At 42.3% G+C, this 27,510-nt stretch overlaps 3 protein-coding genes across 3 annotated transcripts; all 3 read left to right on the forward strand.

Moving 5' to 3' along the window:
- Nucleotides 1-7,607: 7,607 nt before the first annotated feature.
- Nucleotides 7,608-9,146, forward strand: LOC103437459 (transcription factor bHLH10-like). Its single transcript, XM_017332799.3, has 3 exons — nucleotides 7,608-8,175; nucleotides 8,321-8,749; nucleotides 8,945-9,146. The coding sequence occupies exons 1-3, from the start codon at nucleotides 7,714-7,716 to the stop codon at nucleotides 9,044-9,046; spliced, it is 993 nt and encodes a 330-aa protein (XP_017188288.3). The 5' UTR covers nucleotides 7,608-7,713; the 3' UTR covers nucleotides 9,047-9,146.
- Nucleotides 9,147-9,738: 592 nt separating this feature from the next.
- On the forward strand, nucleotides 9,739-16,612 carry LOC103437400 (uncharacterized). The gene is made up of 2 exons (XM_029105422.2): nucleotides 9,739-10,117; nucleotides 16,327-16,612. Exon 1 carries the CDS (start codon nucleotides 9,845-9,847, stop codon nucleotides 10,115-10,117), a length of 273 nt encoding a protein of 90 aa, XP_028961255.1. The 5' UTR covers nucleotides 9,739-9,844; the 3' UTR covers nucleotides 16,327-16,612.
- A 5,926-nt stretch (nucleotides 16,613-22,538) lies between these two features.
- On the forward strand, nucleotides 22,539-23,495 carry LOC139197655 (uncharacterized). Its single transcript, XM_070825596.1, has one exon. The coding sequence runs from the start codon at nucleotides 22,539-22,541 to the stop codon at nucleotides 23,493-23,495; it is 957 nt and encodes a 318-aa protein (XP_070681697.1).
- The last annotated feature ends 4,015 nt before the right edge of the window (nucleotides 23,496-27,510 follow it).

The raw sequence follows: 27,510 nt of genomic DNA on the forward strand, positions 1-27,510 counted from the left end.
AAGAATGTCAGCAAATTGCTCCTTGGAAGAGACATGTTGCACAGCTAGATCACCGCGGATAACACGCTCCCGGACAAAATGGTAGTCTATCTCAATATGCTTTACTCGGGAATGAAAGACTGGATTAGAGGACAATGCTATGGCTGAAATATTATCACAGAACAAGACAGGAGCATCATATAAAGGAACATGAAGGTCACATAGAAGCTTCCGTATCCAAGAGACCTCTGCAGCAGTAATGGCAAGTGCTCTGTATTCGGCCTCAGTAGACGATCTCGACACCGTGTGTTGTTTCTTGGAAGCCCAAGAAATAGGAGTGTTACCAAGATAAACAACATAGCCAGACGTTGACCGTCGATCATTAGGATCCCCGGCCCAATCCGCATCACTATAAGCTTGAAGATGTAGTGGTCCAGAATTGAAATGAATACCGAAGTCAAGAGTGCCACTGAGATATCGTAAAATCCGTTTCACTGCAACTACATGAATATCCAGAGGATTGTGCATAAATTGACAGCATTGATTGACTGCAAATGCAATATCTGGCCTGGTAAAGGTCAAATATTGCAGTGCGCCAACAATACTGCGATATTGTTCGGGACTATGATACAATGTGCCTTCGGTCTTGGATAACCTGTGATAAGGGAGACAGGGTGTAGCACATGATTTGGCATCTTGCATATCCACCTTGGCTAGAAGATCCTGAATATACTTGGTTTGAGAAACAAACAAGCCTGTGCTCTTGTAAGTAATCTGCAAACCTAAGAAGTAATGTAAGTTACCCAAATCCTTCATATCGAATGCTTGTGTCAAGGCTGAAACGACCTCAGAAATAAGAGAAGAACTGCTGCCAGTTAGGATGATATCATCCACATAGAGTAATAAAATCACAATACCAGTAGGGTGCTTCTTAACAAACAAAGAAGGATCGGAAAGAGAGGCATTAAAGCCTAAACCCGGTAAGAAACTCGTAAATTTCTCATTCCATGCCCTGGGGGCCTGTTTAAGGCCATATAAGGATTTTTGAAGTTTGCACACATAATTGGAAGGATGAGAAGAGCTCACAAACCCCGGAGGTTGACTCATATAAACTTCTTCAAGGAGATCACCATGTAAAAATGCATTTCGAACATCCAATTGTTTTAAACTCCAATTAAACTGAGCTGCAAGTGCTAGAATTAACCTGACAGTGGTTGGCTTGACTACGGGACTAAAAGTCTCAGTATAATCTATGCCTTCCTCTTGACTGTAGCCTTTAGCTACAAGGCGAGCTTTATACCTCGCTATAGACCCATTTGGATTCTTCTTAAGCCTGTACACCCACTTACAACCAACCAAGTTCTTGCCAACTGGGAGAGGTACAAGTGTCCAAGTCTGTTGGGCTTCCAAAGCATGAATCTCATCTTGCATGGCAACCTGCCATTCAGGGATTTTACTAGCTGTTTTATACGAAGATGGTTCTGTAAGTTGCACGACTGATGAGGTGACAGAAGCTGAGAAAGCTTTTCTCTTAGAAATCCCACTCTTGGACCTTGTTTGCATTGGATGAAAACTGACAGAAGGTACTGGCAGTACGACACTGAGACTTTCTTGCTGAAAATCAGGATCAACAGGGATCGGGGACTGTGTAGCTGAGAGAGGAGCCATCAAGGGTGAGGGTGACATATCTGGGTAAGTAGAAGGTGTAGGCAAAGGCATAGGATTGGTGGGTGAAGGATTTGATAACTCTGGAGCTGTAGTGGGAGATGCCAAAGACTCTGAAGCACTAGAGATCATAGAAGAAGACTCTGGAGCTCGAGGGGCTAAATGTAATGATGTAGATGATGATGAAGAGGTGTGTGATCCAACAACATTTTGAAGTGTGACTGATGGTGGTATAACATGTGAGGAAGACAGTGATGGTGACTGTGTAGTATGAGATTGAGAAATGAGAGTCAAATAGGGATAACTGTGTTCATCAAAGATCACATGTCTCGACACATAAAATTTTTTGGTAAGGGGATTAAAACAGATATATCCTTTATATTGGCCAGCATATCCCAAAAATATGCACTGTGCAGTTTTGGACTGAAACTTAGAAGTATTGTACTGTCTCAACATGGGAAAACAACTACAGCCAAAGACCTTTAAATGTGTCAACACTGGTGATTTCTGAAACAAATAAGCATAGGGAGATTGCCTAAACAAAGTTTGACATGGCATTCTATTTATTAAATAAACAGAAATGGCACAGGCATGGAACCAAAATTGTGAAGGCAAATGAGCTGTTTGAAGAAGAGTGAGAGCAGTTTCTATAATGTGCCTATGTTTTCTCTCGGCAAGGCCATTTTGCTCAGGTGTATAAGGACAAGATTTATGATGCACAATGCCTTTATCTAGTAAAAACTGTTTGAAAGGGGTACCAATGTACTCACCACCACCATCACTTTGAAAAACCTTAATTGCAGTTGAAAATTGAGTTTGTATAAAAGAATGAAACTGCACAAAGGTATGAAACACCTCAGTTTTATTCATTAAAGGAAATATCCAGGTAAACCTGGTACATTCATCAATGAAAAGTACATAGTATTTAAAACCCTCAATGGACAAAGTAGGTGATGGTCCCCACACATCACTGTGTATGATTTCTAAGGGTTTTATGCTTTTATTTGCAGGAAATGAAAAAGGAAGTTTAGTAAACTTTCCTTGCAAACAGGATACACAAACATGTTTAGAACAATCCACAGAAAATGGGACTTGTGATTGTTGCAACATTTGAGAAACAACAGTGTTTGAGGGATGTCCTAATCTGTTGTGCCACAAGCTTGTGGTCACTTGTTGACCAAGGTAACAATGTTGCTGTTTGTGTAAATGAGGTGTCGGTGATGCTTGTTTGAGAATGGATGATGGTATGTATAATGGAATGGGATATAGACCAGCTCTACACAGTCCCTGAAGAAGAACCTTCCCTGTGATCTTGTCCTGAATCCAGAAACAAAACTCATCACAAATAAACCGACATTTATTGTCTTTGCACAGTTGATAGATAGACAACAAATGTTGAGACAGTTTCGGAACATGCAATACAGTCTTTAATTGAAAGACAGATTTTGGAGTATGCAAAACCGAAGAACCAGTATGGGAGATTTGCAAACCTGCACCACTTGCAGTGGTAATTGTGTCAGTGCCAGTGAATGGAGCAGCAAAAGTGAGGTTGGACAGATCAGACGTCATGTGTGATGTAGCACCAGTGTCAGCTACCCAAAATTGTTCTTGAGGAGCAGATGGCTGATAGTTAGCTTGCATTGCAGTAATGGAGGATGGTGGAGGTCTTCCTTGAAATGAGAAATTGGCACGATGATAACACTGCATTGCAGAGTGACCAAACTTGCAACAGATCTGACATTGCACTGGTGATGAGGTAACAATAGTAGAAGAATGTCGCTGGAAGCAGTCAACCGCAATATGACCACGTTTGTTGCAAATCTGACACACAGGGATATCATTGTTGTGCTCGGGACAGGTAGAGACATGTGGTCTCGCAGGGCCTAGAATGCCAGGACTATTATTAGGACCAGAGAATCTGAAATTATTACCAAATGGATGCCTGCCTCTTGCTCGCCCTCTGAAATGTTGACCTCTATAGCCACCAGAATTATTGGTATTGTTACCGGAATGATAGGTGCCACCAGAAGGATAAGGTCCTCCAGAATTGGAAGAACCTCCAGATGAACTACCAGTATGATACTGAGTAGTTAGAGAATTAGAAGACCCGTCATCAAGTACCAAGGCCTTTCCTTTGGACAAAGTATGTTGTGCTGTCATAGCAGTAGTAAATGATTCATGAACTGGAGCATGCTCAACAGTTGTTTCTTCAGCAAGTAACTGAGCTCGAAAGTCCTTGAGAGATATAACATTCTCTCGACCCCTTATAACTGTACGAAAGGTGTTATACTCAAGAGGTAGCCCCTTCAAGGCAAGGATGACAATATCATCATCATCAAATGAAACTCCAGCAGCGGAGAGATGATCTCGGACATCTTTAATCCTCTGTAAGTACTGAGAAACATTCTCTGAGCCTTTCTTGATATTCTGCAACTCAGTCTTGAGTTGAAAAATGCTGGCTTTAGTGATCGTAGAGAATCTGTCCTTCAGATTTGTCCAAATTTCATGAGAATTGGAGCAACCAATGACACACGACATTGCAGGAGTGGAGAGAGTGGCAATAAGGAGCTGCATAAGAGCTCTGTCATGCATTTTCCAGATTTGGTACTCATCAGATTCAACACCTTCAACATCTAAATCTTCAACAAAACGAGTTGGACATCGACGTGTTCCATCCACAAATCCAAAAATTCCATGACTTTCAAGAAGCAACCGCATTTGATAATGCCAAACCAAGTAATTTGTATCATCTAGTTTCACCGTTACAGAAACCGAAACATTAGGAATCAGGTTTGTAATTGGAGACTGAACTATCTGTAATTGTGCAGCAGTCACCATACCGTCGAAATTCTTGGAGAAAAATTGAAGAAAACTGGAAGAGATTGAGAATCTAGGGTTCGTAATTACACACACTTCACTTTGCCAGAGTAATAGTCAGAAAGTGTTGAGAAGAATTGGGAGATTCAGAGAGAAAGAGTCATTCACACATATCATCAAACAGTTTGCGTGCAAGAAACACAACTGAATTGCAGATCATACTTCGCCAGACAAATAAAGATTCACGAGAGAAGAATTCATACCATCAACACAGAGAATGAAGTGAGAAGAGAGAATCGAAGATAGCAGAAGCAACACAGCAGAAGCAACACAGCAGAAGCAACACCTGATCAGGATCGAGACGTGCCGACCCGGCGAGGATACCATGTAAGAAGAAAAGCTTTAAGCTTAAACAATGGAGGTTTCACACTAAGAGAGAGAGAGAGAGAGAGAGAGAGAGAGAGAGAGAATTCTTCTTCTGTTATATATTGTTTTCTTTCACACTGAATCATTACAAACTATTGCTATATATACACTTCACTTTCCTTACAGACTAAGCTAGCTCATAACAAACTTAACAGACATATCAGCTTAATCTATTTACACCTGGTAGCACATCAGCCATTGGATTGATCCTGTGTTTTTATACCTTTACACTCATGACATGTATTTTGAGATTTACCTTTAATAATTTTCTAATTCATGAGAAAATGCGATTGTGTTTTTCTTGTTACACGATAAAAAGTCAAAAAATTTGTTCAATCATTCACAACAAGTTCAATATAAAATAATGCAGGAGATGACTTACAAATGTATTGATTTTCAGCACTCATTTTCTCTTTATACACTCTTTTAGTTTCTTTCAATCTTTCAGTTAAATAAATTAAAAGAAAAAACCAAGAATATAAAAATCACTACACTAAACAAAAACCTTTTGAATATTAATGTGTTAAAATATCTAAGCCCTTTACAATAATTTTCATAATCCTAATATCTTTTATCCATAGTGAGAAAGGTGTGGAAGCCAGACCTGTGGCTAGAGAGAGATTGAAATGCTTGTGAGTCTTCCCAGCCCCTGGAAGGGATGGATAACCGTGACTTGTCACCAATTATTTTCTTTCAAAAAAATTAAAAAAAAGAAAAAAAAAAGAAAGGTGGGTTCTCAAGGTTTGTTTAAAAGAAGAAACGTGATGGATATTCTTTTGAAATTACCTACCTGTCCAAAAGAGAAGGACGATGACTTCGTTCCTTGCTGTACACCTAAACACACTTCCACATTTTAGACTCCTAATTTAACTCCCAATATCACTTGTATGCTAAATAATAAGTTTCTAATATATCCTCAATAGTTTTGTAGGACCATTTTGCCATTGAGACAAAATTCAACAGTGAGATTTATACTTTTTTCTTCCTGTCTCAAACTGTAATTTAGAGAAATAATGAATGGTTTTTTGATAATTATAAATTATGAATAGAGCTTTAGTTGAGAGAGACAAATTTAAAAGAACTAAAAACAGGAAAACGAATAAAGAAAACCTTTTCCGAGTATTTCACGCAAATTTGGTTATTCTCTTCTCCAAGAGTGAGTTTCGGTAGGAGCCCTATTTTTCATACAGTTTATGTGGACCCCACTTCTCACTTCTCCCATGCAAACCGCCATCCCAAACTAATCATTCCTACCATTTAACAAGAAAGACTGAATTTTTATTTCATTTTAAATCCTCTTTCTTATAAAGGACTTGCGAGAAATTTGAAGGGACTCTTTTAAAGTGAGATTTTTTATAAATTTTTTGTTATCGTATAATTTAATGTTAATTTCGTGCGAATATTTTAAAAACTATACCAAAAGCATTAGGCGTTTGAGAGTTTCACTTTTGAGATAATTCCATTGGAATCTCTCAGGATTTATATGTTATAGTTACATTTCTTTCTATTGTGGTGTTCTGTATTAATAATTTAATGTATAAATTTCTCTCTACACGACGTTGTAGCTTTTAATACAGAACAACATAATAATATTGTATTCATGTCATGTACGTTTACTCTCTCTCCTTTAATATCCCTTATACAAATAGAGAATCTAACTAATTCCATAATAATGAACTGAAAGTTGGACAAGATTGTGCAAATTACTATATTTTAAGGTTGTCTGTGACTAGTTGACAACCTTGTCTCCATTTGGTTAGAGAAGTTCTCAATTTTGACTTATACGGATGCAACGATCATATATGACGTACACGTATGTTAATCACTTCGACTTATTTCCAAGTAAGTAAACGTGAGATAATTGATATCATTAATCAACATGTTGTTAACTGTTTAGTCTAAAGTATAGAGATCTAAGGTCCTTGATGTTTAGGACGTCCACGCATGTCCTAATTGCAGAATGGAAGTGTATAGAACCACACAACTAGCTTGCCTCCCTACAAATAGTACAGTTTGATGCATGTAAAATTGGGTTGGGACATTATTATTAAGTTGGGGAAACTTTGGTTCTCGTTCTTGGTTGACTAAAATTTTAGATTGAAATTTTATTAATTTGAATACTTTGATTGAATGGTACAAAATGTTAAATTTTAGTATTAATTAGAAAATTTAATAACAAAAAATATTAAATCCTTCCTAAATCATGCAAAAACTAATACCAAAGAGAGATTTTTAATTTTTTTTTGCTCAAATTTGAATTGTGTGAAACCTGGTCAGATTTTGTATTTTTTTTAAACTATAATGTTTTGTTTTTAAACATTTGTACATTTTACATATATATAACAAAGTGGTACATTATAAGTAAATTATGAGTACAAATAAAAGAAAAAAAATTAACAAATAAAAGTTGTAAAATATGGATACAAATTAAAAAGGAAAAAATGAATGAATGAAAATGCAAAATGGGCATGCAGAATTCTTGGGATGTGCTATCCACACACTCTATTTTACTTCTCACACACCTCTTGTTAATTTCTGTCATTTGATATTCTTCAATTTATTCGATCTGACGGTCGAAAATTAGAAGAATGTGTGAGAAGTAAAAGAGAGTGTGTGAATATCACAGCCCATCAAGAATTTCAGAGAAAAGAGATTGTGAATGGGCCCCACCTATGGGAATCTCAGTAACAAACTCCCAGCTGTGCTATTGAATAGGGAGAGAGAGAGAGAAGAAAACAAAGATACAGTTCTCTCTAACCTCCATAAATATTTGCAGTTTGCTGCAACTTTGACCCAATCTCCATCCCAGAGTCTGCAGCAGAGAGTATGCCCAACCACGACCCTCTCCCTCCTCTACCACCGCCGCCGCCACAACCACCGCAAGTTCTGATGGATGAGCTATCTTGTCATCACCATCACCATAATCATCATTCCTCCATGGACATCGAGCTCCATAACGAACTTGGGTTCAATGTGGATAATCCATACAACACCACCAGTGGCCATAACGACAATGGGTACACCTTGCCTGGCTCAGGAAACGGATCATTGTTCAGTAGCGGCGGCGATGAGAGAGAGGGGAGTGGTGGGGGCATTTACCCAGATGATGGCACTATTACCGAGTCTTTTTTTGAGGATGGAGTTATGGAGTTCTCCAGAGAAATGGGTTCTATTGGAAGAGGAAGAAATCGCAAAGAATCCAAAAACCTTGCCATTGATCGCGTTCGGAGACAGCAGTTGAATGACAAGTTCTTCACCTTGAGGAATTTAATTCCCAACCCAACTCAGGTATAGGCACAAATTTTAGAATTCCAAATCCGATCCCAATTTGAATTTCATGTGGCAGTTTGGCTAGTAGTTTTCCAGTGTTTCCCTCCGTTTTTTTGGCTTGATAATATTATTCTTTCTTAACATTTGTTGCTTGGGATACAAGAATGATAAAGCATCAATTGTGGGAGATGCAATTGGTTACATAAACGAGCTTCTGAGGACAGTGGATGAGCTGAAATTGCTGGTGGAGAAGAAAAGGTGTGGGAGAGAGAGGATCAACAGGCACAAAACTGAACAAGATGGAGGTGCCGCCGGAGACGATGAGAGTTGCAACATTAAGCCTCTTGGTGAGCCTCATGACCAGTCCTACAACAATGGCTCTCTGAGGAGCTCATGGCTTCAAAGGAAATCCAAATACACCGAGGTTGATATCCGCATTATCGAAGATGAAGTTACCATCAAACTGGTGCAGAGGAAGAAGATCAACCTGTTGCTGTTTGTGTCCAGGCTTCTTGACGAGCTGCAGCTTGATCTTCATCATGTTGCTGGTGGCCAAATTGGCAATTCCTACAGCTTCTTGTTCAATACCAAGGTTTGTTTTTTTCATTAGTCCGCAATTAGTCTCACTTTTTTCTCTTTTGATAAAGCGATATTCTAAACTAGTCCTATATACGAGAAGGAGAAATCAAATTTGTGTGCAATGAGGCAAGCACCACATGACCAACTGTGTCCTAATTCACTTAATTAGTTCGGTTTTATTAATTAGGGCTTGGTTTTAACTTTGCAGATGTATGAAGGGTCTTGCTTGTATGCAAGTGCTATTGCTGGCAAGTTCATTGAGGTTCTGGATGGACAATATTCAGCAGTTCCACCTACCGGCAGTTATTAGGAAGGCATTAGATGGTCCTTGGATTATTGTTTTAAGTCTTTTAAATAGTATCTTTTCCTGAAATGTTGGAGAGTTGGATTGAGTAGTTCACTTGAATATATTATTGATGGTGTTTTCTAAATTTTCTTGAGTTAGAATAAGAATAGTATTGATTTCATTTAAGTTGTTTGCTAATTTACTTGAATCGGAATTGAAACTAATTTAATTACTAAATTGTTGTCATTCCAAATAGATTCTTTTGGTTTAAAGGTGAATGTAAACTTGGATGTTTAAGCATCGTTTGGTACATATGATTGAATTGTAATGGATAAATTATTATGTTCAAGATATGTTGAACGAAAAAAATAATAGAATCATGTCAGAATTTAGACAATGGACATGTCAAAACACTATCCGTTGGGCCACTGAATTTTACAGTCTATTAGTATTTCACTTTACATATAAGTGAGAGGTTATGTACGATTTTTATCAAAGACGAATTTGATAGCACACCCCTCCACACGCCCCTATTAGATGTGCATTCAACTAAAATTATATTATACAACTTAAACCGGTACACAATAAACAGTTTAGTTGTTGCTAGTTGTTATAGGGGAGAAAATCGGTGAGATCGGTCATTACGATAAAAAACAGATGTTTTAATTTTTAAAAGAAACAATAAACAAAAAAAAATTATTAGTATTCTACAAATCTTATCCTACAATACAAAAAAATAAAAACAAAAAAAACTCCAATTTGTATTGCCGGCTTTGCAACTTGACTCTGAGCAGCGAGCGAAAAGTGAAGTGAGGGAATAAAATGGGAAGGGGAGTAATTTGGGCGACGGCGGAGGACTTGGCAAGAAACAGAGGACGCGTCCTCTCTCTGTATCGCCAGATACTCAGAAGCCTCAACTCGCCTAGCTTGCCGCTGAATCTGGCCGCAAGGCTGGCCAAGAAAGCGGAGGCGCGCGCAATCTTCATGTTGGCGGCGGAGGAGAGGTCCCTTCACAACATTGACGACCTCGTTGATGCCGCTCATTACTCTCTCTCCCTCTTGAGGAAGGGGGAATTACCCAAATACATTCAATGAGTAGGTTTCTGTTTCTTGTGGATTTTCATTCGAATTGGAGCTTGACCCAGTTGGGTTTTGGTGTCCAATTGTTGAATTCAACTGGGTTTATGGGTTTTGGGGACTGGTTATGATTTGATTTGGTTGTGAATGTCTTGAGCATTTAATTAGTAGAAGAAATTGGTTGCTTTCTGATCATTGGTGGAAGTTTTTATGTGCTTTCAATGATTGATTGATTGATTTGTTCCTCATGTTTCAGTAATGTGATTTAGTTAGTTTTAGTCTTGCAATTGTCCAGGGTGATTGATGTTTGGTTATTTGGAAAGTCGTTATTTCGGTTTTAGTTTTGAAGTCGATTAATTTGTGAAATATATTGTCTTTTGTGGTGGGCAAAGTGAGAAAAGGAGCGTTTTAGAGACAACAACAACAACAACAACAACAACAACAAAGCCTTTTCCCACTAAGTGGGGTCGGCTATATGAATCCTAGAACGCCATTGCGCTCGGTTTTGTGTCATGTCCTCCGTTAGATCCAAGTACTCTACGTCTTTTCTTAGAGTCTCTTCCAAAGTTGTCCTAGGTCTTCCTCTACCCCTTCGGCCCTGAACCTCTGTCCCGTAGTCACATCTTCGAACCGGAGCGTCAGTCGGCCTTCTTTGCACATGTTCAAAATCACCGGAGCCGATTTTCTCTCATATTTCCTACAATTTCGGCTACTCCTACTTTACCTCGGATATCCTCATTCCCAATCTTATCCTTTCTCGTGTGCCCACACATCCCACGAAGCATCCTCATCTCCGCTACACCCATTTTGTGTACGTGTTGATGCTTCACCACCCAACATTCTGTGCCATACAACATCGCTAGCCTTATTGCCGTCCTATAAAATTTTCCCTTGAGCTTCAGTGGCCTACGACGGTCACACAACACGCCGGATGCACTCTTTCCATCCAGCTCGTATTCTATGGTTGAGATCTCCATCTAATTCTCCGTTCTCTTGCAAGATAGATCCTAGGTAGCGAAAACGATCGCTTTTTGTGAGCTTCGCTAGATTGCTCCGGTCATTAGTGTGGATAAGTATATAAATGGATAGAGATAGGAAAGCAAACACAAGATGTACGTGGTTCACCCAGATTGGCTACGTCCACGGAATAGAAGAGTTCTCATTAATTGTGAAGGGTTTACACAAGTACATAGGTTCAAGCTCTCATTTAGTGAGTACAAGTGAATGATTTAGTACAAATGACATTAGGAAATATTGTGGGAGAATGATCTCGTAATCACGAAACTTCTAAGTATCGGAGTGTGGTGTCGTCTTGACTTGCCTTATCTGTCTCATAGGTAGATGTGGCATCTTCTCTGGAAGTACTCTTCCTCCATCCAGGGGTGGTATCTTTAACTGGTGGAGATGCACAAGGTAATGTATCAATTTCACTTGAAGCTTACTTGTAGTTTCAGGCTTGGTCAAGCGCGATACAAACCATGTAGTAGGAGTCCCCCAAGTCGCCGAGCTAGGGGGTCTGCTGAAAGAGGTGACAGACAAGGTAAGCAATCAGAGCTCCGACTGATTGTTCACCTTCTCCCCATCTTGCAGCAGCATGAAGGATAAAGAGAAGAAAAATGAGAAGAGATGATATGAGATACTTTTGCTTTTGAAGAAGTAACTTTCCACAGGCTTATTCTTGAACTGAGCTGGAGGGTTTTCTGGTTTCCTCCAGAGTATAAGGCCGACTGAAGAATTTGAGGGTCAAAACAAGTCCACCAAATCTAGAGTACGTTTCACCCTGCTGATATGGGATACTTTTGCTTTTGACAGAGTAATGAATGTATCGGCACGTGTGCTGTTATGCTTGTCTCCACATGCTTCCTTGTATCCTTCGCACTTGCCCTATCTGTTCCTCAAGCAGATGCGGAATCTTCCCTGGAAACATAAGATGTTGAAGATGAGTACTCGAGAGCAATGCCAGGTAAGTAATCAGGTAAGGGGTTCCAGGCAGTCAGTTCCTGGCTGGAAGCTTGATTCCAAGTGCTGACTGATTGCTCTCTTTCTCCTTGTCTTGCAGGTAAAAACAAGGCCAAAAGAAAAGACAGGGAAAAAGCATGATATGGGATACTCTTGCTTTTAACCCTGATGATATGAGATATTCTTGCTCTAGTATAGCTTGTTTGCAGAGGTATTATCGGGGGGAAAGAAAGCTGAATATTTCGAAAGGCTTCGTTGGGAGTGCCCTCTCAGATATGATGAAGGGTTGAGCATTTTTGCAGGTCTGCCTGTCCGTTGGGGATGGAGGTCGACATATATAGGAGTCTCCCTAACAACAAGTAGTAATGCTATTCCTTTACCCTGCTTGGTCATAGCACGGTAGTGGGAGCTGCCAGTTTCACATGTTTTAACTCTGTCAGAGCACTTTGAAAAAGTGGTCTGTGGTATCTGGCTCTCGAGATTCGGAGAACGATGCCTCTTCGATTTTTGAGAAAGCAATCATGCTGGGGGTATGACTCTCGAGATTCGGAGAGCAGTGTCTCTTCGATTTTTGAGGAAGTAATCATGTTGGGAGTCTGGCTCTCGAGATTCGGAGGGCGGTGCCTCTTCGATTTTGGAGCAAGCAATCTTGTTGGGAGTGTTGTCTCGAATGTGAGTAAAGGTTGGGCATGTTTGCTAGTCTACCTTGCCACGAAGCACAAAGGTTGACACACAGGGACTTTCCAATTATCCAGCAATGGTACTGTTCCTTTACCCTCTCTTCGATTTTGAGAAAGTAGTCATGTTGGGAGTCTGGCTCTCGAGATTCGGAGGACGGTGCCTCTTCGATTTTGGAGCAAGCAATCTTATTGGGAGTGTTTTCTCGAATGTGAGTAAAGGTTGGGCATGTTTGCTAGTCTACCTTGCCACGAAGCACAGAGGTTGACACACAGGGACTTTCCAATTATCCAGCAGTGGTACTGTTCCTTTACCCTTGTGGGTAATAATATGGTAGCTAGACCTTCAAAATTTATGTGTCTAAACTTTTGTTAGTGCTGTTTCTTTGCTATTCTTTTACCTTTCTTGGTCAGAGCGATGTAGTGGGAGCTGCAAGCTTCACGTGCTCAACTTTGGCAGAGAACTTTGGCAAAGTTATTTGTGGTACCCATGAGCTATTGTTGCGTGTGGGAAGTGGGTGATTGAACAGTAAGATTCATGTGCTTTCTACTTCACCAGAAGTCTTCGACAGAATGCCCATAATTTCTGCAAAGCTGAGTGTGCGTGTGACAGGTGCTGACAAGGCTAGAAAAGTAGGTGCCTCTTCGATTTCTGAGATCGGCCCTCGTGGTCTCTGAGCAGCCCAGCTTTTGAGAAAGCGAGCGCCTCTTCGATTGATTCGGAGAACGATGCCTCATCGATTTTTGAGAAAGCAATCATGCTGGGGGTCTGGCTCTCGAGATTCGGGGAGCAGTGTCTCTTCGATTTTTGAGAAAGTAATCATGTTGGGAGTCTGGCTCTCGAGATTCGGAGGGCGGTGCCTCTTCGATTTTGGAGCAAGCAATCTTGTTGGGAGTGTTTTCTCGAATGTGAGTAAAGGTTTGGCATGTTTGCTAGTCTACCTTGCCACGAAGCACAGAGGTTGACACACAGGGACTTTCCAATTATCCAGCAATGGTACTGTTCCTTTACCCTCTCTTCGATTTTTAAGAAAGTAGTCATGTTGGGAGTCTGGCTCTCGAGATTCGGAGGACGGTGCCTCTTCGATTTTGGAGCAAGCAATCTTATTGGGAGTGTTTTCTCGAATGTGAGTAAAGGTTGGGCATGTTTGCTAGTCTACCTTGCCACGAAGCACAGAGGTTGACACACAGGGACTTTCCAATTATCCAGCAGTGGTACTGTTCCTTTACCCTTGTGGGTAATAATATGGTAGCTAGACCTTCAAAATTTATGGGTCTAAACTTTGTTAGTGCTGTTTCTTTGCTATTCTTTTACCCTTCTTGGTCAGAGCGATGTAGTGGGAGCTGCAAGCTTCACGTGCTCAACTTTGGCAGAGAACTTTGGTAAAGTTATCTGTGGTACCCATGAGCTATTGTTGCGTGTGAGAAGTGGGTGATTGAACAGTAAGATTCATGTGTTTTCTACTTCCCCAGAAGTCTTTGACAGAATGCCCATAATTTCCGCAAAACTGAGTGTGCGTGTGACAGGTGCTGACAAGGCTGGAAAAGGCTGGGAAAGTAGGTGCCTCTTCGATTTCTGAGATCGGCCCTCGTGGTCTCTGGGAGACCCAGCTTTTGAGAAAGCGAGCGCCTCTTCGATTTTTGAGATCGGCCTTCGTGGTCTTTGAGCAGCCCAACTTTTGAGAAAGCAAACGCCTCTTCGATTTCTGAGATCAACCCTCGTAATCTCTAAGCAGCCCAGCTTTTGAGAAAGCAAACGCCTCTTCGATTTCTGAGCAGGCGCCTCTTCGATTTCTGAAGCTTCGTCGAGTGCAGATTTTTATAGGGGCTGGCATTAAGTTCCAAAGCACACTTGAATCTCCACCAGTAGAAGCTTCATTCTTGCACTTCTAAGATCTTGATTTGTCCGACCTCTTCTCTCTTCAACACCTTTGAAAATGTCTGGCCCCTCCAACCGTCGTTTTGACTTGAACCTTGTTGAAGAGGCAGCCCCGCCTTCTCCAGACAACATATGGCGCCCATCCTTCGTCTCCCCTACTGGTCCTCTTACCGTTGGGGATTCCGTGATGAAGAATGATATGACCGCTGCGGTGGTGGCCAGGAACCTTCTCACTCCCAAAGATAACAGACTACTTTCCAAACGGTCTGATGAGTTAGCTGTTAAGGATTCGCTGGCTCTCAGTGTTCAGTGTGCAGGTTCTGTGTCTAATATGGCCCAACGCCTATTTGCTCGAACCCGCCAAGTTGAATCATTGGCGGCTGAAGTGATGAGTCTCAAACAGGAGATTAGAGGGCTCAAGCATGAGAATAAACAGTTGCACCGGCTCGCACATGACTATGCTACAAACATGAAGAGGAAGCTTGACCAGATGAAGGAAACTGATGGTCAGGTTTTACTTGATCATCAGAGATTTGTGGGTTTGTTCCAAAGGCATTTATTGCCTTCGTCTTCTGGGGCTGTACCGCGTAATGAAGCTCCAAATGATCAACCTCTGATGCCTCCTCCTTCTAGGGTTCTGTCCAGTACTGAGGCTCCAAATGATCCCCCTCCGGTGCCTTCTCTTTCTGGGGCTCTACCGACTGCTGAGACTTCTCCTAAGCAACCTTTGTGAAGGCTCCCTCTTGTGTGCTTATTTTGACTCATGTATATGTACATATTTGTAGCTTATCGGGGATATCAATAAATAAGCTTTCCTTCATTTCAACGTATTGTGTTAAATACACCAAAGCCTTCTTCGCTAAGTTCTTTGAATTTTCTTTTGTTAAAGCGCGTTTTAGAGACAAGCAGATAAAATTCATTGACTACTTCTTGAACAGGGATGAAAATATTGTCTCTGCTGCTGTATGTGTAGTGGGGTGCTGAGGAGTAATTACTGGAGTGTTAGTGGTAAATGATGTGTTAATGGGGTTGTTCTGGTATTATATAAACTGGTTTTGATGGGAAGAATTTGATGCATTTTCGATATGTTAGCCATTAAATCTATACACCTCTAGCTCTGTATACTGATACGGCCTATTATGAATGTTAAAATCCATCAAAATATAAACTGGTTTTCTTGTCCAATCTGGTGTGTTTAACATTCATAATAGGCCCGTATCAGTATACAGAGCTAGGGGTGTATAGATTTGGAATTTGGCTAACATATTGGGAAAGCATCAAATTCTTCCCTGCATATTATTTATGGCAGTTGGCATCTTCCAAGTTCTGTTGTCCAATGTTTGGTTTTGCATGTCTAATTCTGGTTTTCTGTTTGTTTTTGTGGATTTTCTGAACTACTGTTAGCACTTGTGTATTACGATTATTTGTCATGGAACTAAATCAACCCATGTATTAGGATATTTGAGTTATATTTTCTTGTATAAGTCAAGCATCAGGCATTTGACTAATGGCATTGTGTGAAATTGTTTATAGAATTATTATCCATCCACCATCGATAGCATAGCTGAGAGTTAGAATGGATGATTATAATGTATGGTTGTGCAGTAACCAATTTTTTAATGAATTGGTACATAGTATGTTTGCATATTCATTTTTTTTTCCTTATTAAAGAACATCAGTTTTTATAATTTTGTCTTGCGGAAATGATGCAGGCCTTTTCTGTAAGATTTCAGTTTCTCCTTTGGGTGCTCTTGCAAGGAGATAGGAAGTAGAGCAATTTGTCTATTCTCGGTTGCTCTCCTGTTAGCTGAGATTGACAAACTAAACTGTCAAACGGTTGCGGCAATGTGAAGCTGGTAGGCCTACGCAAAATCAAAAGATTTATGTGCATTTGATTTAAGATTATCATCTATTATATATACTTAAAATATATGTATACCATGAACAATTCGTTCTGCATATGGTAGTTCAATAATATTTTGCTTCCTTTAAGACTCATATGATTCTTAATTTGTGTTGCATTTTGGTAAAATGTGTTGAATAGCTTCTCCATCAATAAGATTGGTTTATTCGTTGGATTAGTATGTTAACATCAAATGAAACAAACTTCCCAACTTTTGCCTTTTTAAGGTAACAAGAAAAACTTGAACGGCAATATAGTTAAGTGCCATGGCAACAAATCAGTTTTATTATTTTCCTAGTTGCTCCAGGTCCTCCACCAAAATCTTCATTGGTCTCGTTTATGGCTTGATCACTTCCATTAGCAACTTGATTTTCCCTGTGATTATTATTATGGTTTCTCTTTTGCTTTAAATGACATCAGTGGTGTATCCAGGAAATATTATTGGGGTGGGCATTAAGAATAGTGCACACAGTATGCAAAATTTTTGATGAGTTGAGCATGCAAATTGGCATTTCATCGAGCCTTTATAGGCTCATTTGCAAGTCATATTGCATGCCTGTCGACAGGCCTAGCTAACTCTTTTTCTATCTTCTCCCTTTCTATGGATATTTGAATGGAGAGCTTGGATGACCCGCACATTTTGTGCAGCATGCATGAGATTACTGCTTCGTGCATGGGATACTGGCAGTGATTAGTTTCTCACATAAGCGGAACGAAACTACTTTGGTTAGAAGAAAATCACAACTGTTACTAACACTAGGTCAGCTGGTTTTATTGTTTTTGAACCTATGTAATGGTGGCATGGGACGGTTCGAGTGTGAAGGAATCGTTCTGGTACTATGGCATGTATGCAAATTCGGCATCGCCTAGTTAGGGATTGTTGGATGTGCACCCTGTGATTGACTGGGAATCGCTGGTGATATTTCCCAAGAACGTGACATTCAAAGGCCGTAATGGTAATTACCTCAGCACTCCATCTGTCGATGGACACCCGTATCAGCAGTTTGAATGTCGACGGAAGCCTCCTCATAAAGTCCAATTCCTCGGGTAAATTCTGAAGGCTTACAAAGGATGATTGAATTTGCGCCGACGAACCCACGGCTCTTTGGAGATCATGGCATGTTCAACTTTGTCACAGGTTCACTCCTCCAATACCACAGCTCGCAACCTACACAACTTCAAACCTGAAACACTTCCTGCAGATCGAGCTTTGGCAGCCCCAAACCCCAACTCACGAAGCCCACACAAATTCGACACAAAACTATCGAAGCTCAAACCTGCTTCCACGGCTTCAGTTGCTGCTTCTACTATCTGTGCACCAAGACCAGACCAAAATCAATCTACGAGAAACAGGACAATTTTGCCAGCAAGTGCTGAAGATTTTAGGTCAGCAGCAGCAATTCAGTCCCCAGAATCACAAATATGGAGCAATCGCAGCCATCTCCGTCTATGGCAGCGATCTTAGCTCGGAAATCTCTCCAGGCTCTCCACGCCAAACAGCTCACAAATACCGAAGTTAAATTTCTCCCCAATATATATATAAAAAAAAGGCGCTGAGAAGGAAATGGCTGCAAGGTGTAGTGATTGAAGGACAGGGAAGCCGGAGGCACAGATTTTTGAACCCAGCAAGTTTCTAAAAAGACAAAAGAAAGGGAGGTGGGCTGCTGCAACAGGAAAATATGGTGAGAGGTTGGGCCCCACGTTGGGCCTAGCAGACAACACAAATGAAGGCCTTGGGCTTCAGCCCTTGGAAAAGTAAGGTGGAGCACTACTTAAGTTGGGCTTAATAATAATAAAAATATATATACTTGGGCTAAAGTTTATGAGAAGTCTTTTTTCTTGAATGACTTGGGAAATTTGGGACACCTCTTTCAGTAATTCTCCTCGATAGGAGGTATGGAGAGACTTCCATTATACGCTACTCCACTTTGTCACTCGAAAGTTTTGTGATTATTTAGTGATTTGGATTTTGTAAGTTCCCAACCGAGAAGCTTTTCTCACTAGGGACTTGGGTGAGCACTATTTGTACCAAACTTCACCAATTCCGAAACTACCGAGCACGATCAACTTTATACCTTCAGAAACCCATTGAAAGATACTTGTTGAGACACCATGCCAAAGCACAAGAGTTTCTCTCCTACCAGGAGGTTAATCACAATGGGATACATGTCGACATCAGAATAAAACTCCTAAAGTCCTACATCGACCGTGGACGAAAGCATGCGATTCTGCTCAACTATAAGAGGAGATCATTCTCCTACAATTAATCTCTAACGCTATTATTTTACTTAACCCATTATTAGAACTCACTAATGGTGATTATGTTTAAACCTTTGTATTATGTAAATTCTACATTATTAATGAAAACTCCTTTACCCTCGTGACTTTCTTTGAATCATTTACATCTTGTGTTTGTTTCCCTGTCTCAATCTCTTTACATATTACCTACACTAGATGACCGAAACAACCTTACAAAGACGACACTCTACGTTGTTCCAAAGTCAATCCAATTTTGTGCATCAACAGAGGTGATAACAATTTGTTTTATCTTTTGTTGTTTTTGCTTATTCTATTTACAGGATAGAAGTGAGAATCAGATTTGGCATCAAGGAATGTTATGGTTGAAACAGTAACTTCAATTTTCCTTTTAGCCTTTTTCTTCCTATGCTCACTGTGGAGCCAAAAATATTCACCAGGCGACACGTGGACTTTTGAACAAAAGAGGACAAAAATACCCTTGAGGCATACCGGGATTCCTACGCGCAAGTAGTGGGTAATCATCCTCAACCAATTCAAAAATGCTCCAGAAGAGGTAACCAATTCCAAATTATCTTATTTTAGGCAATTATTTCCAAAACTTAATTTCCCTAATATATTATTTAGTTAATTAATTATCTAAATAATATATTCTTCCCATATCTCCTAAAATCATCCCTTAATTATCAATTTGAAACATCCACTCAAACCTAAAAAATGGTATAGGGCCGGCTACCCCATTCAAAACCTATTCCATCACCTTTTTTTCTACCTTTTCCACCTTTCCTTCTCTTTTTAGCCAATCAATACCATAAATACTAAAACATCTCCTTTCATATTTAATTAGCCAATTAATTGGCTAATTAAACCAAAAATAAAACCCAAAACTCCCACCTAGGAGCCGGCCACATTCCCTCTCTTTTCCTTACCTTTTCAGATTTCCTCCACTTCATTAGCCAAATAATGATAACCATTCAATTTGGTAACTTCCCATTTATTTCTATTATATTTTATTAGCCAATAAAGTGGCTAATTAAATCACAAAAATTCACCCAAAAACACACAAAAGGGCCGGCCACTTTCTTGAAAATGTGGACCAACTTGGTCCTATAAATAGTCACCCATTTCTACCAAACACTCATTCCAAATCTCTTGCAAAAATTCCAAAACACTCTAAACACTATTTCTCTCTAAAATTCTAACTTTGGCATCGGAGGTTCTTCGGCCAAAGCCCCCCCCATTCATCGTGGGCGCGTGAGGCTTTTGGCCTTAACCTAAGGTGTTAGTTGTTTTGTAGGTGCAAAATCGTCCAAGATCGAAGAGGTGAAAATTTGCATCCACAAATTGGTGCTTTCATTGAGAGTTGTTATCCATACTCGCAAAAGACTCTCGCGCAAAAAGGTTTTTTCTTTATTTTCTAGTCCATTTGAATATTTTTCATACGTTCTTATTTATAGAATTTTTTACTTGCAAAGGTTCTTTGATAAAATGTATAAGAAAAATATAATGACTAGAAATTTAGAAAATTCCGCAAGTAAAAATTCTAGTATTCAAGAAATGGGACTGCGGAGATCCATGAGGCAAAATGCGACAAGAAGGGGAGCGACATCATCACCACGAGCTTCCACCATGGGAACCACCGTGATGGCTACCTCGGTAGCCACCCGCGGCGAGGTCCATGGTGCCTTCACCACAGCCACCATGGGAACCACCGCGGGGGCTACTTCGGTAGCCGCTCGTGGCGAGGTCCATGGAGCCTTCACCACAGCCACCATGGGAACCACCGCGGGGGCTACTTCGGTAGCCGCTCATGGCGAGGTCCATGGAGCCTTCAACACGGCAGCCATGGGAACCACCACGATGGCTACTTCGGTAGCCGCTCGTGGCGAGGTCCATGGAGCCTTCACCACGGCCGCCATGGGAACCACCACGGTGGCTACTTCGGTAGCCAGTCGTGGCGAGGTCCATGGAGCCTTCACCACGGCCCGAGCCGTGCCATCCAAGTTTACGTGGACCAAAGCCCAAGCCTCGCATTCACATGCACCGCGCATTGAGCAGCCTGCTCTTGTAGCCCAGCCTGCTCCCGTGATCCAGCCTGCTCTTGTAGCCCAACCTGCTCCAACGATCCAGCCTGCCCCAGTGATCCAGCCTGCCCCAGTGATCCAGCCTGCCCCCGCAGCCCAGCCTGTTTTCATGGTTTCCCAAGCTGCCCAAGTCCGCCCGAGACAATCTCAACCATCCGGACCAATCATCGAGGCTGAGGTGTTTTCACCACATTTCTCCGCAGATTTGACATTCCCCAACTCAAATCTTGCACTTGGAGTCAACCACCCTTTCATTGTTCAAGGAGGTGCATTCCATCCAAGTTCTTCCAATCCGAATGGCGAACAAAACTTGTCCCGACAAGTCATAGAATTGACGAGCGCCCTTGCACAACAAACTACCTTGGTGAATCAACTTTTACAACGTACTGAGATGCATCGCGCCCACGATGAAGTTTCCCGAAGTAGAACAAGGGTAGACAAGGAGCCTTTTAAACAGCGTCCTGGAAAGCAGCCATTCAACCCATCACAAGTCGAGCATTCAGACAGTGCACACTCTCGATTGGGCCCCCGAAATAGCGTATACTCCCGTCTTAGCGCGCGGAGGAGCGTGCACTCTCGGTTAGGCCCACGAGCAAGTATACATTCACGGTTGAGGCCACGCTTTGATAATCAACATGGGCAACCTTCCAGGCAAAGCATTCATTCGCGATTAGGCTCACAAGGAGTATCCTCCACATCACATCGGAGCAGGCAACCTGACAAACGGAAGGAAACGATCGTTCAATCTGGCTCTAGTTCAACCGGTAGCCTGCAAAGAAATCCCTCGCCTGCTAGGAATCTATCTCATCCATTGCAGCCACAGCGTATATGAGCCGACCGAGAAGAAGAGCAGCCTAGACCGGTAGAAAAAGACCAAGGGCAGCCAAAAGCTCCGTTACCCCAACAAAAGCAAATCCAAGAAGAAGTAGAAAGACTTTTCAATGAACGGATGCGTGATTTTCGGCGCAACGAAATGGTTGATGAGGCACTAAGGCGAGATGTGACCAACATGAGCAGGTCATCTTTCGCGGATGAGATCGAGCAGACAGAGCCTCCGCCCAAGTTTAGCATGCCGCACTTCACATCTTTCAAAGGAGATGAGGATCCCGAAAGACACTTGAAGCATTACCGAAATGCGATGGTCCTTTATCGGAATAATGACGCCCTTATGTGCAAAATATTCGCCACTACTTTACAAGGCGAGGCACAAGATTGGTTTCATACCTTGCCGACACGATCCATCCAGAATTTTGATGATCTTTCCTTGGTTTTCACCAAAGAATACTCATCTTATCGATCGATCAAGAAGAAGTCCGATCACCTGTTCAACGTAAAGAAAAACCCAAAAGAGTCGCTTCGCGATTACGTGAAGAGATTCAAAGCAGAGAAGGTGAAGATCGTCGGATGAGACAACTCGATAGCAAGTGCAGCCTTCCAAAAAGGACTACCAGCAGACCACCCACTGTTTGGAGAAATGATCATGAAAGAAGACCTAACTCTAGCAGATTCCTTTGCTATGGCAGAAAAGCATGCGCTTTGGGACGAGGCTCAACAAGCAGAAAAGGCTCCCGAACAACCTCGAAAAGAGTTGGTAGCTGCTCAAAAGAAGGATGAAAAATAACCCAACAAGAGCAGGCAGGAGTTCAAGCGCAGGGACCGACCCACGACCAAAGAAGGCCCGATGACCAACAACTATTCTAAGTTCTCAATTCCGATTCATCAAATCCTTCGTGACGTCAAGAATGAACCATGGTTCAAGTTGCCGAAGCAGTCAAAAGGAGATACTTCCAAGTTGGACCACACTAAATATTGCGCATTCCACCGAGGTCCCGGTCACACAACCAACGATTGCTACACTTGGAAGAACTACCTAGAGAAACTCGTGAAAGAAGGCAAAGTCGATAGATATTTGGACAAGCCAGTTGAGCAGCCAAAAAGGAATGCTGACGGAGATGAGGAGCCACCAACTAAGATGATTCGAATCAATGGCATTTTCGCTGAATCCGAGCACTTAGGGGCTACTAATAACTCCAAAAAGAGGAAGATCCAGCAGGCTTTACTAATCTCACAAGTTCAAGCAGTCAATACCCAACCTGGACCTATCGTTGGCTTCACGGAGCAGGATGCAGAAAGAGTCAATTTCCCACACGACGATGCATTAGTAGTATCTGTCCAACTAGCCCATGCTATAGTCGACAGGATGATGGTTGACAATGGAAGTGCGGTCAACCTACTTCAACTTTCAGTCATTCAGAAGATGGGCCTGGAAAGTACAATCATACGCCGGGCAGAGGTACTTACTGGATTCAACGGACACACCTCAACTGCCATCGGCCATATCGTACTTGACGTAAAAACACCGCCAGTCGTCTCAAAGCAAACATTCACGATTGTAAGCGACCCATCTCCCTACAATGGGATTCTTGGGAGACCTTGGTTGATCAAGCTGGATGCTGTCACTTCCGTCAAGTATCAAAAAATCCGATTCCGCATCCCGGGAGGAGGAGTCGGAGAGATCAAGTCTGACCAGGCCTCATCCCGACGATGCACTGTGCAAATGTTAAAAGAAACAAAGAAGAAGACCTTTACCCCCATAGAGGTTACCGAAGTCCAAAAGGGCAAAGAAATTGCCAAATAGCAATTACAGCAGGTGGATCGAGAAGATGGCACCCAAGCAGACAAGATAGGATGGAAACCCGAAGAGGACGCCGAAGACATCATTCTTAATCCCCAGCAGCCGGAAAAGACGGTTAAAATTGGCTCACGACTAAGCCCAGACGAGAAGGAAGAACTCACAATTTTCCTTAGGGAAAACCGAGATATCTTCGCATGGTCACCATCCGACATGCCCGGTATTGATCCCAAAGTGGCCTGCCACAAGCTGCACGTCGATCCAACTGCCAAACCGGTAATTCAAAAAAGAAGACATTTCGCTCCCGAACGAGTAGCGATCATCGAGGCAGAAATCGACAAACTATTGGAGGCCGGTTTCATAGAAGAGGTAGCACACTCGGCATGGCTTGCTAATGTCGTACTAGTCATGAAGAAAGAGAAGGGCAAATGGAGGGTTTGCGTAGACTACACCGACCTCAACAAAGCATGCCCAAAAGACCATTATCCTGTCCCCCAGATTGATCTATTAGTAGATTCAACTTCTGGAAACCAGTTACTTAGTTTCTTAGACGCATACTCCGGCTACAACCAAATAGCCATGCATGAGCCCGACAAGGAGAAAACTGCGTTCGTGATAGAGCGAGGCACTTACTGCTACAAGGTCATGCCTTTTGGCCTCAAGAACGCGGGAGCCACTTACCAAAGGTTAGTAAATATGATGTTCAAAAAGCAAATTGGGGTAACCATGGAGGTCTATGTCGACGATATCATGGTAAAGGGCAAGCAGCGATCAGATCACATTCGCAATTTAGCAGAAACTTTCAATATCCTTAGAAGGTACAAGATGAAGCTCAACCCCACCAAGTGCACGTTTGGAGTATCTTCAGGTCGATTCCTAGGGTACTTAGTAACCCAACGAGGAATTGAAGCACATCCCAAGCAAATCCAAGCAATCATAGAGATGAAATCTCCAACTACCTTGAAGGAGATCCAAAGCTTGACCGGACGAGCAGCCGCCCTCAATCGCTTCCTCTCACGATCCACCGATCGATGCAAACCCTTTTTCAAAGCTATCAAGAGGGCACAAAGAAACAAATGGGATGAAGAATGCGAAAAAGCTTTCCAAGACTTGAAGAATTATCTCACATCACCTCCCTTACTATCCAAGCCGGAAGCAGCGGAGGATTTATATATTTATTTGGCAGTTTCCGAGGTAGCAGTGAGCTCTGCTCTCATACGAGAAGAGCTGGGGGCCCAACTGCCGGTATTCTACACTTCTAAAGCTCTTCTCGATGCGGAAACAAGATATCCGAAGATTGAAAAATTAATTTTGGCGTTAGTTGTTGCGGCTCGGAAGCTCAGACCCTACTTTCAAGCTCATACAGTCATTGTTATGACTCAATATCCCTTACGATCAATATTACATGGTCCGGACGCTTCTCAACGAGTGATGAAATGGGCATTGGAACTTGGCCAATATGGTTTAGTTTTCCAACCTCGCACAGCGATAAAGGCCCAAGCCTTGGCAGATTTCGTGGCAGAATTCACACCTAGCCTAGGCAACGCAACAGTGCGGCCCGACGACGCCCCAGAAGCAGCCGAGAGTACCTTAGCCACACTTACTCCATCCAATAAAGATTTCTGGAACTTGCATGTCGACGATGCATCCAACTATAAAGGCTCGGGAGCAGGTATAGTTCTTGTTACTCCAGATGGCTTAATGCTCGAGCAGGCGATCACTCTAGGTTTCAAAGCATCCAATAACGAAGCAGAGTACGAGGCTCTACTAGCAGGCCTCCGAATGGCAAAAGACTTGGCGGTGAAGAAACTCGCAATTCATTCTGATTCCCAACTAATCACCAGCCAGGCTACTGGGGAATACACGGCAAAACACCCAAGGATGGCACAATACCTAGAGAAAGTACGCCAGCAGCTTGAAGCATTTCAGACTTACACTCTTACTCAAGTTCCACGTGCAGACAATGCACATGCAGATGCACTAGCTGGTTTAGGCTCCGCCCTTGACCACCAATTCAAACGCTCCATTCCGGTGGAATATCTAGACAAGCCAAGCATAGAGATGGAGTCGATAGCCGAAGTGTCACAGGTTAGTGTAACTCCCACTTGGCAAAGTTCAATTATAGACTACTTGGTCAACGGCACATTACCCACAAAAAGATTGGAGTCAAGGAAGCTCCAAATTAAGTCGGCACGCTACTATATGTGGAATGGCATTCTCGTCCGAAGATCCTACACCGGACCACATCTCCGCTGCCTGGAACCTCCCGATGACTTGAAGGTTCTAAGCTCAATCCACGAAGGCGTTTGTGGGAATCACTCTGGAGGTCGATCCTTAGCCCAAAAGGCTCTTAACGCAGGCTATTACTGGCCTACCATGCACCAAGATGCTAAGGAGTTAGTACAAAAATGCGACCGTTGCCAACGCTACAAACCAGTACCAGCACTACCCGCCAGTGAGCTACACCCGCAAACGAGTCCTTGGCCATTCATGCAGTGGGCAATCGACCTGGTAGGGCCTATGCCGCCTGCTACGGGGGGCAGATGCATGATGATCGTGGCAACCGACTATTTCACCAAATGGGTAGAAGCAGAACCCATGACAACCACGACTCAGACGGACATAGAGCGCTTTATATGGAGGAACATCATTTACCGATTTGGCATCCCTCAGTCTATCGTCACTGACAACGGTCCTCAATTTGTGGGAAAAGATTTGGCAAAGTTCTTCCAAAAATACGGCATCAAACAACACATGTCCACACCAAGATATCCTCAAGGCAATGGGCAGGCTGAAGCATCCAACAAGACGATTCTCGACTGCCTCAAGAAATCCCTCACCGACAAAAAGGGAAAATGGCCAGATGAGCTCCCAGGATGTTTATGGGCATATTGCACCACCAAAAGACGAGCAACCGGTGAAACTCCTTTCTCTTTGGCGTTTGGTTCGGAGGCAATCATACCTCCTAACATCATCGTGCCAAGCATCAACAATCTATTGCCAAACGTTGAGCGGAACAGTAAAGAAATGGCCACAGATTTAGATCTGGCAGAAGAAAGGCGCGAACAAACCATCACCCGCATTGCAGCCTACCAGCAGCAGCTCATTTCCAGCTACAACAAAAGGGCCAAGATCCGGCAGTTCCAACCCGGAGACCTAGTCCTAAGAAAAGCTTTCATCACTGCCCGCGAGAAGGCTCGAAAAAAATGGACCCCATCTGGGAAGGTCCTTACAAGATCAACAGAGTCGGCGGCAAAGGTAGTTATACTCTTGCTACCATGAATGATAAAGAGATCGAGAAGCAATGGAACGCCTACAATTTGAGGAAATACCATGTGTGACTTCACACTATATCAAGACCCGAAGACTCGAGCATCTCAACGGGCACCACCTCGTAAACCGAGGACTATCCAATCATCATGCAGTCTTTGCAACCAAGTTATTTGCTCATTTTATTTTTCAATAAAGAATTCAAAAGTAATTTGTAATTTGGCTTTAATATATGTCTACAACAACTTATTTCTTTCTGCACTTTAAAAGAAAATTACACCCCCCAAGGGACCAACTGTGCTCTCCAAGGAGGGAGGATAAACTCAACACTCCGAATATCCAGACGTGGATGAGCTTGGCTGCCCTAGAATAACTAGGTGCATGATGGCTTGCGCCGGGATTCCTAGAAGTAGCCACAATGGTCTGTTTCAAGGCTTAGCTAGTTGAAGGATTATGGGTCTATCGGCTTAATCCGCAGGGAACCGGGCCCTAGAGACGGAGGGGGCACATTATGCAGCACACCCAATGGGCGGCTGCCCTGGAAACCTAAAGCTGCTACCGAGTGCACTAAGGTAGCCTACGGATTTCCAGAAGATTGCTTACGGCTTACCCTTCGAGCAGTAGAACCACGCTAGACTTATGCAACCGCACATTATTGTGAAACGTTAAACAAGTTAGCGTGCGCACACGAAGATTTTATCCACTGCCGACATGCTACGTAGTTGATAAGCTTCATCTCTGTCAAACGTAG

The sequence above is a fragment of the Malus domestica genome, chromosome 07 (genome assembly GCF_042453785.1).
Source record: "Malus domestica chromosome 07, GDT2T_hap1".
NCBI lineage: Eukaryota > Viridiplantae > Streptophyta > Magnoliopsida > Rosales > Rosaceae > Malus > Malus domestica.